This window comes from Gnatocerus cornutus, chromosome 8, assembly GCF_029298725.1.
Source record: "Gnatocerus cornutus isolate USDA-ARS CGAHR chromosome 8, icGnaCorn1.1, whole genome shotgun sequence".
NCBI lineage: Eukaryota > Metazoa > Arthropoda > Insecta > Coleoptera > Tenebrionidae > Gnatocerus > Gnatocerus cornutus.
The window spans coordinates 8885575-8897265 of record NC_142240.1 but is presented as its reverse complement, the minus strand read 5'-3'; the positions used below and the strand labels follow the sequence as shown (position 1 = coordinate 8897265).

Here is an 11691-nt window from a genome sequence, read left to right as displayed (position 1 = left end):
GCGACGACCACGTCGGAACTGGTCAAGGAGACGAGAATCTCAACAGTTTTCCGTGGGGCTTCTCGTTCCATTGGCGGCTCGTCTCGTGACGTGACCGTCGTTGCCTTGATAACGATAGTGCAAACATCGGAAGAGGATAAATAGGTTTTCTTGTTACGAAATGGAACCGTCTTATCGCTAGAGACAATGCTGTTGTGATCTAGTGTAGACTGTGGGAAGTTTGCGATGGAGACGGCTTTGTGGTTGAGGTAATGGCTCTGAAGGAATATCAAAGTGAATACTTTCGATCGATATGTTGTTGGTAATACGCTATTATTAGGGAAATGGGCGCTGGTAAATGCCTGTAATTTCTACTGAAGCGGATTCTCAGAAAAGAACAAGTGTTTGGGGAACTGTGTTAATCGGCTGACCCACTTTTTGGGGTTTTTAAGCTCACATCTCACTGCCAATATAATTGCAAGTATCGTCAGTGATCAAGACAATAATTAAAATTCTGCTGGCACTGCGTCTCACTTTTTCTTTAAACAACCCAATATACAAGTCTCGTGCGTTTCAGTTCCACGGTTAATTATTTTTCCGCGTTCTGCCTTAATTTCATTAAACATTATCTTTATTAAATGTCTAGACGTACATTTAATTACATTGTAATTTTAATCCAAGCAAAATCACAATTTACTTCAGATTTGTATCCATTTTCTAGAAAATTTCCCTCGAAATAATTTTATATCTTTTGAAATGTTTAACATGTTCTCCCCAGGAAGTGGTTCGATTATTTCTACACATGTGTCTAGACTCAAAACGTCATTCTATTTTTACTGATTTGAGGTCTTATAAGCCGAATTTGAGGGAAGTGCAGTGATAAGCTTCATTTCATCTTTCCTGTTCTCTCGCGAATTCAAATTTTAAAATAAATTTGACTTTTGATTATCATAAAAATGCTTGGTGCCGGCGGGAAGTTTAAAAATCTCATTTTCACGCTCTTGTAGTTAACAGGATTTCCAGTTTAAAGCAATTTTGAGACAAATACTTGCGTTAATTACTGTAAATAGAAATTCAATCATTTCACTGCTTTTTCTACGCTCTAGGCGAAATTGAAATTAATTTCTACTTATTTGAACAAACTTCCACGTTCATTGGATTTTACACATCATAATTTATGGCCGGATTAAATTTAATCTGTACTTTTTTTAGATTTTCAAGCGCATTGTCATAAAACCTTACTGATTTGTAATTACGTTCCTAATTGGAAATGTAATGCCCAATTACCATGTTCATTGAATTCCAATTTTCACAGTCTTTTTGTCATTATGTTAAAGAAAAACCGCACCTCGTAATTCATTCGTTTATCCAATTCTGATTTAACGATGGTAAACACTTCTTGCGTTAATTGAATTTTAAAAATATCTGGCTAAAAATATTTTTATCAACTCTTCAAAATTCAAATATGAAAAGCCTTGACTAAAATTGTCATTACCTTTCTAAAGTATTCATTACCCAAACAGATCACCAGATAAAATTCCATTCTGTTACCGATACCATCACAATCAATCACCACAAAATTAAACGTTTCCACTAAAAGAAAGTAAATTCTTCGACGTACCCACGAATTCTCCGACTGTCGATTTTCATTATCCTCAAACGTGTCCGATTCGAAGGCAAACTACACGAACCGGCGATCTTCTCTCGTCAATCTTTCGCGTTAAATTGACGACATAACAGCACTGCATTCTTCACGTATGAGCGAACCTCTTGTTTCGCAGAAATGGGCGCAATGCGATGGGACGGTCTATAAAACGCACCCAACCGTATCGAATTAATAAAGTTTGATTTTATAAATAGCCATCTGATTTTCTATTGGGGGGTATTTACCTGATCTCGTGTTTATCACAGGATTTTTTATTGAATGTGTAAGATCAATGGAAGCTAAAGCATGCGTTTTATTTAATATGACTAATCACTCCTAATCAGTGTGAATTCATGATGAATACGAAAAGAGGAATTCTTGATAAGATAAGTAAAAAATAGTCGACTTTAATTACGACCTATAAACTCGATTACTCTAGAAAATTCCTTGGTTTCGCTTTTTTCGTGATCCTTGAACCACTTTCCGGGATTTAAACCGTTGAAAACTCAAATCGAAGAGCCAACGACCTTTAAATTAATTACACATCTGTTAATTGGTTACAATGGTCTAGCGAGCTTATAACAGATAATAACGCATTCGCGAATGCTTAATACTACTTTAACATGCAAGACTTATCGTGGAATTAAAATGGTGACCTTGACTTAAAGACAGTTTTGAATTTTAATGGGGAAAATGTAGATAAGCGACAAACAAGAGAATCGTTTTCGCGAAATTTGTTCTGACATGTTTGGATTTTGCTTCTATTGTTGTACACAATGGTTCTCACAGTGCTAAAAATGCTGCTTCATTTCATTACTTTCTCTCATCGAATGGGATTTTTGTCAGAAAATACTGTGGTTGAGGGGACACCGGTTTTTATTCAAAGATTTAAATAATGAATGGCTGTCTATGGAATGAAACTGGTCCTGGAATTGTTTCTTGGGGTACACATTGGACCTTGACCCTTTTAGAATGTCCTTTTCCTCGTTTATAAGAGAACTTTTATAAGAGACAAGGCGCCATTCAATTGTAATCTAGCTCATATTATTTATTTTACGATTAAGTAGACAAACATTCTTTTTGGCCCGTACATAACAAAATCTTTTTTGTGCACGTTCTATTTACAAAATTTTATCTTCACAAAGATGTTAGCAGTTGTCAAATTCTCTTCTTATAGAGCCATGATAAAAGTGACACTTTGAAGTGAAGATTTTAGCAGCATTTTTAGTTGTTCTTCTGCAAATATTTTTTAACCTTTTTAACCGTCAAAAAGTTACATACCTAATAACGTTAGTTTGATTTATTTTGGTCCAACTTAATAATAAATTACCAAATAATATATCTTATCTTCACAAGTGGACATATTTGATGGATATGCAGTAACACAAAAATTTCATTTCAGGGTGTTTCATTTATTATTATCGACAGAATTAAAACGTGGTCTTGTTAATTAACGATATTTTGTAATCATCGAAAGTAATATAAACAATATCTGATAAACAAAACTTGAGTGTTGTTAATTATAAAATGCAGCAACAAAAAAATTAACCATAGCACATGACCTTGAAAATTTTTGATAAAATATCAAATGAATTGACACATCGTAACTCAATGTCCAAGTTTCTTGTTTAAAATACGACAATGACCTAAAAAGTGTTTATTTGCTGCGATAGTTAGCTAATAACGTCATTATTTCTTCTTTAAATTACATGTAAACGTAAATTCCAATGTTGGTTCACCCTGTAAATTAGTGGCCTTGAAACAATTGTTTGTGGGCGTGGTTATCCCGAAACCTCAAAATATTTAAATATAGAGTGATTCAAAGAAGCAATTTGAGATGTTTGTCTCGTGAAATTTCTTGGGCCATGCTGTACAGGTGGATAACCGCTACCTCCCAAAATTCGTTGTGGGCGATTTTATCTTTTGGCAGAGATTTTAATTTCCGTGTTTTGACGTTTTGAATTTTTGTGTTCGGTTGGCAACATCGCGGATATCCGGTCGAGGATTTTCAAAGCATTCGGATGAGATGTCCAGCGTTTATGCAAATTGATTGACAATGGAATTGACAAAACGTTCCAATAAAAGAGCAGATCGAAGAATGTGTCCCACAAAAGCCGGAGATATCGGAGACACGCTGAATTTCCATATCGAAACGGAAAATCGCGTGAAAGTAGCCGCGTTACCAACGTACGAAATTTTAATCATTTTGAAAAAGTTTTTGAGTTCTCGAAATAGAGCCGACTCCTACAGGTGCCCGAGCGGCCTTCACAGGTAGTTCACTTACCTACCCTAAGAGTAGGCGTTCACTGTACATAACCGGATTTACAAAACACAAATTCACACACGTTTTTCATCGAAAGGAATATGGAGTTGAAACGTCAACGGGTGTACTCACCTTTAGCTGTCGAAACAAAAAAACTATCAACTTAAAGGAACTGTCAAATACACTCAGACATCCACACCAACACTGTCCGACAAATCCCAAACACGCAGTTGATGGGATAAATAAAAAAAATTAAAAATTCACGGCACAACCCGACTCGTCAACGGCCGCCAATGTCACTAAACCAATTCCAGTCAAGTTCTAAATAGTTCGAGTGCTTAACGCAGTGGCAGCACTGTCTACAACACTGCTGGAAGAAAGGTGTGAGACTCGGCTAACAAAAAAAAAACACAAAAATTTCGATGTTTTATTTTTCCTTCAGTTGACAACACTGTTTCTTATCTAAATTTAAAATAAAAAATCTCGAGTCTTTCTCAGGGTGTGATTTGACCTAAACCCGCATACCCTTTCACTCATATATTATCTACAATAAGATCACAATAAATTATAAAACGGGCTATTCTAAACCCAAGGCCCAGTTAATTCCTTGCACCAAGAACAGGATCATGGGTTGCCACGCTACCAACCACCGGATCCAATCCAGTAGCTGACCGTAAAGAACATGGGGCTTTTCCCATGGGTTACAAAACATCTTTTTCAAGTCAACTTTTTCTTTACAATATGGACAAGTCTGTTTTTTACCCACAATGCACCAGCCACGTATACAAAACTCGTGGAATCTACAAAAAAAGTTACTTTGTTGTTTTTATGCCTCGTACAAACTTACACGTGGTCACACGTCAATTTATATGTATTTTCAATGACCCCTTCCTCGTTTTCGCTGACTAGAAGTTTATTTCCGCATACGGCGCAGACTGTGGGGTCTAAATTTCTTGTGGGCATTCCGTGGTTTGTATAGTACTAAAAAATAACGAATTAATTGGGAAAATAGGAAGGTTTATTGTCATTACCCCGACGTGGGATGCCATTTTATCGGCACAAATCTCGGAAATATCGCGGCCCAACACCCCGTAATACAACCCATAAAAGACTAGCAGTAAAGCGCAATCCATCCAAGTGTTAGCTTTTGCGTTAAACACTAAATTCAGCCCGAAAAATGTCGCCATCATGACGAAGTAACCTAAGATACCCAGGACATAGCTTAGTTTATAAATAAAAAGAAACCATTTATAGACTAGTCTGAAAATTTCACTATAAATTCTAACTCGTTAGTTTGGGGGAAAATTACCTTGGCGTTGTCCCAGTAATTGGTTTCTGCAGCGCTTTTCGTACTATCAAACTAGTTATACATGAAAATAGCAGCCAAATAAAAATGAAGCGCCACCAATGGTTCCTCAGACATAAAATTAAGGGAATTACCCACATGCCCAGAAGGGTAACTAACTAAAAATCTCCAAAATCAGTTAAATCCTCACAAAATGACAACAAACATACGAGGTATGAACGGGAATGTCTCTTCTTCCATTCAATTAACACTACCTGGGCTACTACCAATGTTAAAATTAAGATTAGCACCATTTCTGCGTGCATTTTCTCGTGGCCTTTGTGTTGTTCGTGGAGTTTTTGGTGCTCCAATCTCCATTTTTCTTCAGCTGTTAATTCATCCACTGACTAAAATTCGATTTTTCAGTAAAAATACGACAAGAAAAATATCACCTTATTTGCCAAATCTACAGGTTTATGTAAATCCATGACGTGTGGCAAATGTGTTGGAACTTATCAGACTAGCGGTTTCACTCAATTTCATAGATAAATACAAAAAACATTTATTATTTATGGTAGAATGACGAGAAGTTTAGGTTATGGCATATTAAATTTTGACATTTGACGTTTGAGGAGGCCATTCCAAATTCCACTAGACTGGTGGAATCCCTTTTCCTTATTGGCCCATTTTTTGTAAATTTGGCGGGAAAATTTCTAAAAAAATTACTTTATAATTTATCAACTATTATAAAGAGAAAGTTGGATATTATTACTAATTTAAACGTTTAACTATATGAAAATAATATTTTCTAAAAAAAGAAAAGCCGATGGTAAAGAAGCAAAAAAAAAACGGTGAAAATGGTGGATGCGCCGGGAAAATTTATATTAAATTAACCTTTAATAAGGATTAAAGTTGCCCAAACAAGGAAAACTTAAATTCCAAAATTCCAAATACTCCCGCACTAACCTGATTTTAGGAACATCATGAATTAACCAATTAATAAGATTATTAGAATTCAGATTCGCAACTCTAGTAGGAATTGAAATTTTTGCCCAGCCATGACTAGTCACCGGACGCTTTCCCATTTATATTAAAATTTAACGCAAATTGTTAGACTTCATAGAGAATAGATTAAAGAATATAAATTAATTAAAAACAGCAGGCAATTTTTAGATATTCAGTTGCAAGAAGCTTTAGTCAGAGGTTAAGAAGAGGACAGAATTGTCACTAAATCAGTTTGGCGCCGAATGTCCACGTCACCCACGTTGAGATAAATTTGGAAGAAAAATTTCTGTGATTAGAATCCTTGATCCTTTTTATTCGACTCAAATTCTTGAATTTTCTAGAAATTTTGTTTCCGGCCAATTAGGTCCTCTCTCACTCTCTCCCACGCGTTTCTGTGAGCTAGAAAGAAAAAGCGAATTTCTGGAACCTTCCAGACACAGTAACCCTGTGTTTTCGTCAGTTGGCGACAGTTAGTAACATTCATCAGCACGAGCTGCAAGTGATCAAGTGAAATCACCGGCACGTTGTAACTCCTAGTGCTAATAAAACTTGAATTTTCGCAATTCTCTCGTATTATTGCAGTTCTTCGAGTAGTTTGTGATCGATTCAAGTCTTTGAAAACTCAAAGTGACAAAACATGGCGGCAATGTCAGTTATAGGTATAGACTTGGGCAATGAGTCTTGTTACGTTGCTGTCGCCAAAGCCGGCGGCATCGAGACCATCGCCAATGATTACAGTCTCCGAGCTACACCGTAAGTACAATTGATAGCCCCATGACATCACCCAACAACCTTGATCCTGACACAATCCGTTCCCTTATATGAGCATCGCGCACATCTCCCAATTTGGTTTTTGTGGGCGACTAAAACTCGGTTTCAGGTCATTTATCGCCTTCTCCCAAAAAAATCGAATCTTGGGGGTGGCAGCCAAGAACCAACAAGTCACCAATATGAAGAACACAGTTTATGGATTGAAGCGGCTTATCGGGAGGAAGTACCGGGACCCCCACGTGCAGAAGGAGCTTCAATTACTACCGTTTAATGTGGTGGAGGCGGCACAAGGCAAAATTGGGATTAAAGTAGGAAATCAAAGTAGTTTTGAGACAGAGTTCAATGTTGGGTGCTTTTAGGTTAACTATCTGAATGAAGAGCACATTTTCTCACCTGAACAATGCTTAGCTATGTTGTTGACTAAGTTAAAAGACGTTTCTTCAGCGGCTTTGCAAACTCCAATCAATGATTGCGTCATTTCTGTGCCCTCATATTTCACCAATAATGAGAGGAAAGCGCTGTTGGACTCTGCTGCCATTGCTGGTGAGTAGCGGACAAAAAGTCACATGCGGGAGTTGAACATAAAATTGGGGAAAAAAAATGTAGTGGCAGTTTCCATTGTTTGACAAAAGTTTCCCAAGGAGAAAAAGTGAAAATTAGTTTTTGTTTAGCTACAATTATTCACATTGCTTTGTTTAATTTTTTTCACTTTACCATTCCGCATTATAATAAAACGTTTGTTATTGTAATGTCGTTGGAAGTGGTATAAAGATATAACCCAAAAATCTGTTTCTTATCTACATTCTTGTTGCCTCAATTTGTTTGTAACTTTTCTTGTAAACACTTCCGTTGTGTGTTACTGATAAAATAACATTAGATTAGTGACGTCAAGGAAATCTCTCACACTAATAAGAAACATGCCAAACAAAAAGACAACTAAAAAATCCTTTTCTTCTCATAAAACTCTCATCTAAACATTACTATAAATAGCATCCATAAAATTTAATCCGTTCCTCCCATTTCAGGATTGAACGTACTTAGATTATTCAACGAGACAACAGCAACGGCTTTGGCTTTTGGCATCTATAAGCAAGACTTGCCAGGTCCGGAAGAAAAGCCTCGAAACGTCGTGTTCGTTGATTGTGGTCATGCGTCGCTGCAAGTTTTTGCATGCGCATTTAACAAAGACAAACTGCGAATGATATCGACAGCCTCCGACCCCAATCTAGGAGGTCGAGACTTCGATTTAGCCCTGGCTGATCATTTCTGTAAAGAATTCCAAACTAAGTACAAAATCGATGCTAAGTCTAACCCTCGAGCTTTCGTACGTCTCCTCGCTGAAGTTGAAAAAGTCAAGAAACAGATGTCGGCGAACTCAACTGCGCTGCCTCTAAATATCGAATGTTTTATGAATGATAAAGATGTTCATGGTACCATCAAGAGGACGGATATGGAGGAGTTGTGCGGACCTTTGTTCCAAAGAGTCGAGGTGACGCTGAAGCAGTGTTTGGATTCGTCAGGGTTGAAATTGGATGAGATATATTCGGTAGAGATTGTTGGCGGTTCGAGCAGGATTCCGGCGATCAAACAGTTGATCGAGAAAGTGTTTAAGAAGGTGCCGAGCACCACGTTAAATCAAGATGAAGCTGTGAGCAGAGGATGTGCTTTGCAATGCGCTATGTTGTCGCCAGCAGTCAGAGTTAGGGAATTTAGCGTTAAAGATGTGCAGAATTATGCAATTTCGGTGTCGTGGGATGCCAGCTCTGATGGGGAAGCTGCGGGAGACATAGAAGCCTTCCCAGTGAACTACACAGTGCCGTATTCTAGGATGTTGACGTTCTACAGGCAGGAACCTTTCTCTATACGGGCACTGTACACTGGAAATATTCCTTATCCCGACAAACATATTGGTAAGTAAATAAAAGAAGAGATGGAAAAGGAATTTTAATGTTCTTTCTCTAGGCACCTGGACGGTGAAAGACATCCGCCCCAACGCCGAAGGCAAGCCCCAAAAAGTTAAAGTTAAAGTCCGCATCAACCTCCATGGCATCATGACCGTGTCCAGTGCTTCATTATTCGAAGCAAAAGAGTCGGCAGAGGCAGAAAACGTCGAAGAAAACCAACAACAGCAAAATAATCAACAGCCGCCGTCAGATCAGAACTCGACAGAACATCAAAACGACGTCGACGCAACGATGGCTGATGGCGTGACGAATGCTGCTCCTGAGGTAGGCTCCAGCACCAGCTGGACGAAGAAAATTTCTGCCTGGTTCAGCGGGGTACGCATTTGATCCCGGCAACGCTGGCCTGGCATATTTTCGTTCACTGTTTTCATGTATGGTAAAACCATCAATGGCACGAAATTTCCATGCCCTTTGTTCATCCTCGCAGCGATTGCAGCTTGTTTTATTTCTGTTTATCCCAATTGGCATTCACCTGAAATTGTCGTTGTTGAGTAGCACCCGAAATCGGTTGCTAGAAAACCGATCTATCACTGTGTGCATTTGTTGTTTCAGTCAGTTTTCAGACGTGAAATAACACAATTTTGTTTGTGGTGTTAGTGTGAATGTGATCGATGTCAAGTCACGAAACTATGTCCACTGATTTGATTTTTTCCAGGACGGTGACAAAGAAAAGAAGAAGAAACAAGTGTTGAAGAGCATTGAATTACCAATTGAGGCCCTTACCGCTGGTTTTTCACAAGTGGAAATCCATCAGTACACGGAACAAGAGTTTAAGATGATCGCTGCTGATCGACAGGAAAAAGAACGCGGGCATGCAAGAAACGCCTTCGAAGAATACGTGTACGAACTACGCGGAAAATTGTCTGCAGACGACGAACTCGCTTCTTTCATCTTGGATAGCGACCGCTCCGAACTGCTCAAACACTTAGACGACATGGAAAATTGGTTATATGAAGAAGGCGAAGACTGTAACCGACAAGTCTATCAAGACAAATTAGCTGAATTAAAATCAAAAGGAGAACCCATTCAAAATAGGAAAGTCGAATATGAATTAAGACCAATCGTTATTGAAGATTTTGCTAAATCTCTCCAGCTCACCATGAAGGCTTTAGAATTAATTAAGTAAGTTTAACCCTCGGTCGGTGTTTCCTTTGTTATTCTTATTTTTTTTAGGGGCAACGATCCTAAATACGCGCACTTGTCCGATGATGACGTAAAGAAAGTCGATCAAGCGTTTAAGAACGCTTTCCAGTGGCTCGAACAGAATCGACAGAAGCTCGTTAGCGCTCCTAAACATTTACCGCCGCCCGTTACAGTCGCACAGATTCGACAAGAGAAGAGCGAGCTGGAGAATACGGTGAATCCGATTTTGAACAAGCCTCCACCGAAAGCGCCGTCGCCGCCTAAAGAACAGAAAAGCCCAACGGAAGAGAAGACGCAGAATGCGCAGGAACAGAATCCTCAGCAAAGCCAACAGAATCAAGAGCAGCAACAGCCACAAGAAAACATGGATTGGTCTGCTACCAATTAGTTTCTTGCGGGTGTTCCTCTGATGCTGTATTACTAGGAAATTTTCTATTTATACTTTACTTAAATTGTACGATGAATAAGCGCCATTTTTTAATTTACGTATTTTTCCGGGAAATTTCAGAGTAAGCTACCACTGATCCATAGATGGAATGGCAACTGCACCTTTGATTGTTTTACTTGCATTTTTAAAATGTTTTGAACTTGTGTAGTTCCGATTGTAGCTTCATTCCATTTAAGTTATTTAACAACTCACTTTTTTGTTGTAATTTTATAACTTGTGTTTAATAAAATATTTAGAAAGTTTTAGTTTTTTATTTAGTAATATTGCACTTGCTTAAAACATGGCAAAATCTGCATGGTTCCAAACGCGATCTCCGTCACTGCCAACATAATCATCATCGCGCACAAAATGTACTCTAACCTCGCCACAAACTCCTGCAGGAAGAACGTGTACAGACACCCAGCGATGGTGATGAAAGTCATAACAACCGCAATTCCCGTCACCAAATCTACAAAACACAGTTAACTAACACTTGGGGGCGGTTACGTGTAAAAATTACCTCGTTTTCGATCTTTGAATTTGCGGTAAACGAGAATTTTCGCGATTTCGACAGTCAAGACTGTAAAAATAACGCTGGCATCTTCTTCAATGCCGGGGGTGGGAACGGCGCTCTGCCATTTGGCGGCGACTAGAATCGTCTCCCAGATGAAGAACAGAGGGTAGTAAAAGACGTTCAAGTAGATGAGACATTCGAACATCAATTCCGCGTCCACTTTCATGTTGGCACTGAATGGGACTAGGTGGACGAGCTATTTCCAGACCAGTTAACACTTTGTGGTATTTTTAGATGAGGAGGAGAAGCGCCTCGGATGCAGCGGGAGTATCGATTTAAAGGGGAATTTTTACCATGAGAGCTTCTGCTAACAAAAAAATGTTAAACATTTGAATTTAATGAAAGCAGTACAGAGATTTTCAAAATTTTGTTTTTTCTTTATATATTTTTTAATGTAGGCAACACAGAAAAAATATGTGTACAAAAATGACTAAAAAACAATCAGAAACATAAAAACAAAAAAAATAATTAGTGTTGTCCAGTTTCCATTACTTACAATAAATGTGACACAAGTAAAAATAACGACGAATTTTTATCATTATTTTCAAGGTCTGTACAAATTGAAATGTCCACATTTGTGGTGGATCAATAAAAAGTAAATTTATTACCTCTGCATGATTACACAGAAAACAAAA

At 38.1% G+C, this 11691-nt stretch overlaps 3 protein-coding genes across 4 annotated transcripts; 1 reads left to right on the top strand and 2 right to left on the bottom strand.

The window, feature by feature from the left end:
* Positions 1-4300: 4300 nt before the first annotated feature.
* On the bottom strand, positions 4301-5832 carry LOC148169490 (E3 ubiquitin ligase Rnf121). The gene is made up of 6 exons (XM_088043195.1): positions 5625-5832; positions 5403-5579; positions 5197-5351; positions 4919-5147; positions 4735-4868; positions 4301-4687 (listed from the first exon to the last, which is right to left on the bottom strand). Exons 1-6 carry the CDS (start codon positions 5658-5660, stop codon positions 4465-4467), a joined length of 954 nt encoding a protein of 317 aa, XP_087899321.1. The 5' UTR covers positions 5661-5832; the 3' UTR covers positions 4301-4464.
* A 757-nt stretch (positions 5833-6589) lies between these two features.
* Hsp110 (heat shock protein 70Cb) lies at positions 6590-10743 on the top strand. 2 transcript variants are annotated; one of them, XM_088043169.1, is made up of 7 exons: positions 6590-6930; positions 7058-7256; positions 7308-7491; positions 7974-8858; positions 8911-9227; positions 9568-10034; positions 10086-10743. In XM_088043169.1, exons 1-7 carry the CDS (start codon positions 6815-6817, stop codon positions 10441-10443), a joined length of 2526 nt encoding a protein of 841 aa, XP_087899295.1. In that variant the 5' UTR covers positions 6590-6814; the 3' UTR covers positions 10444-10743. The 2 variants fall into 2 exon arrangements, with proteins under 2 accessions (XP_087899295.1, XP_087899296.1); XM_088043170.1 differs by having other exon boundaries at positions 6591-6930; positions 8911-9176.
* Positions 10741-11265, bottom strand: LOC148169488 (uncharacterized). The gene is made up of 2 exons (XM_088043171.1): positions 11003-11265; positions 10741-10951 (listed from the first exon to the last, which is right to left on the bottom strand). The coding sequence occupies exons 1-2, from the start codon at positions 11220-11222 to the stop codon at positions 10758-10760; spliced, it is 414 nt and encodes a 137-aa protein (XP_087899297.1). The 5' UTR covers positions 11223-11265; the 3' UTR covers positions 10741-10757.
* Positions 11266-11691: the final 426 nt, after the last annotated feature.

Coding starts and splice junctions, on each gene's coding strand:
- Hsp110 (XM_088043169.1), top strand. CDS start 6,815: ATGGCGGCAATGTCAGTTATAGGTATAGACTTGGGCAATGAGTCTTGT. Junction 6,931..7,057: donor TACAGTCTCCGAGCTACACC/GTAAGTACAATT, acceptor ACTCGGTTTCAG/GTCATTTATCGCCTTCTCCC. Junction 10,035..10,085: donor AAGGCTTTAGAATTAATTAA/GTAAGTTTAACC, acceptor TATTTTTTTTAG/GGGCAACGATCCTAAATACG.
- LOC148169490 (XM_088043195.1), bottom strand. CDS start 5,660: ATGGATTTACATAAACCTGTAGATTTGGCAAATAAG. Junction 5,352..5,402: donor GACATTCCCGTTCATACCTC/GTATGTTTGTTG, acceptor GGAGATTTTTAG/TTAGTTACCCTTCTGGGCAT. Junction 4,688..4,734: donor AAATTGACGTGTGACCACGT/GTAAGTTTGTAC, acceptor CTTTTTTTGTAG/ATTCCACGAGTTTTGTATAC.
- LOC148169488 (XM_088043171.1), bottom strand. CDS start 11,222: ATGAAAGTGGACGCGGAATTGATGTTCGAATGTCTCATCTACTTGAAC. Junction 10,952..11,002: donor ATTCAAAGATCGAAAACGAG/GTAATTTTTACA, acceptor TGTGTTTTGTAG/ATTTGGTGACGGGAATTGCG.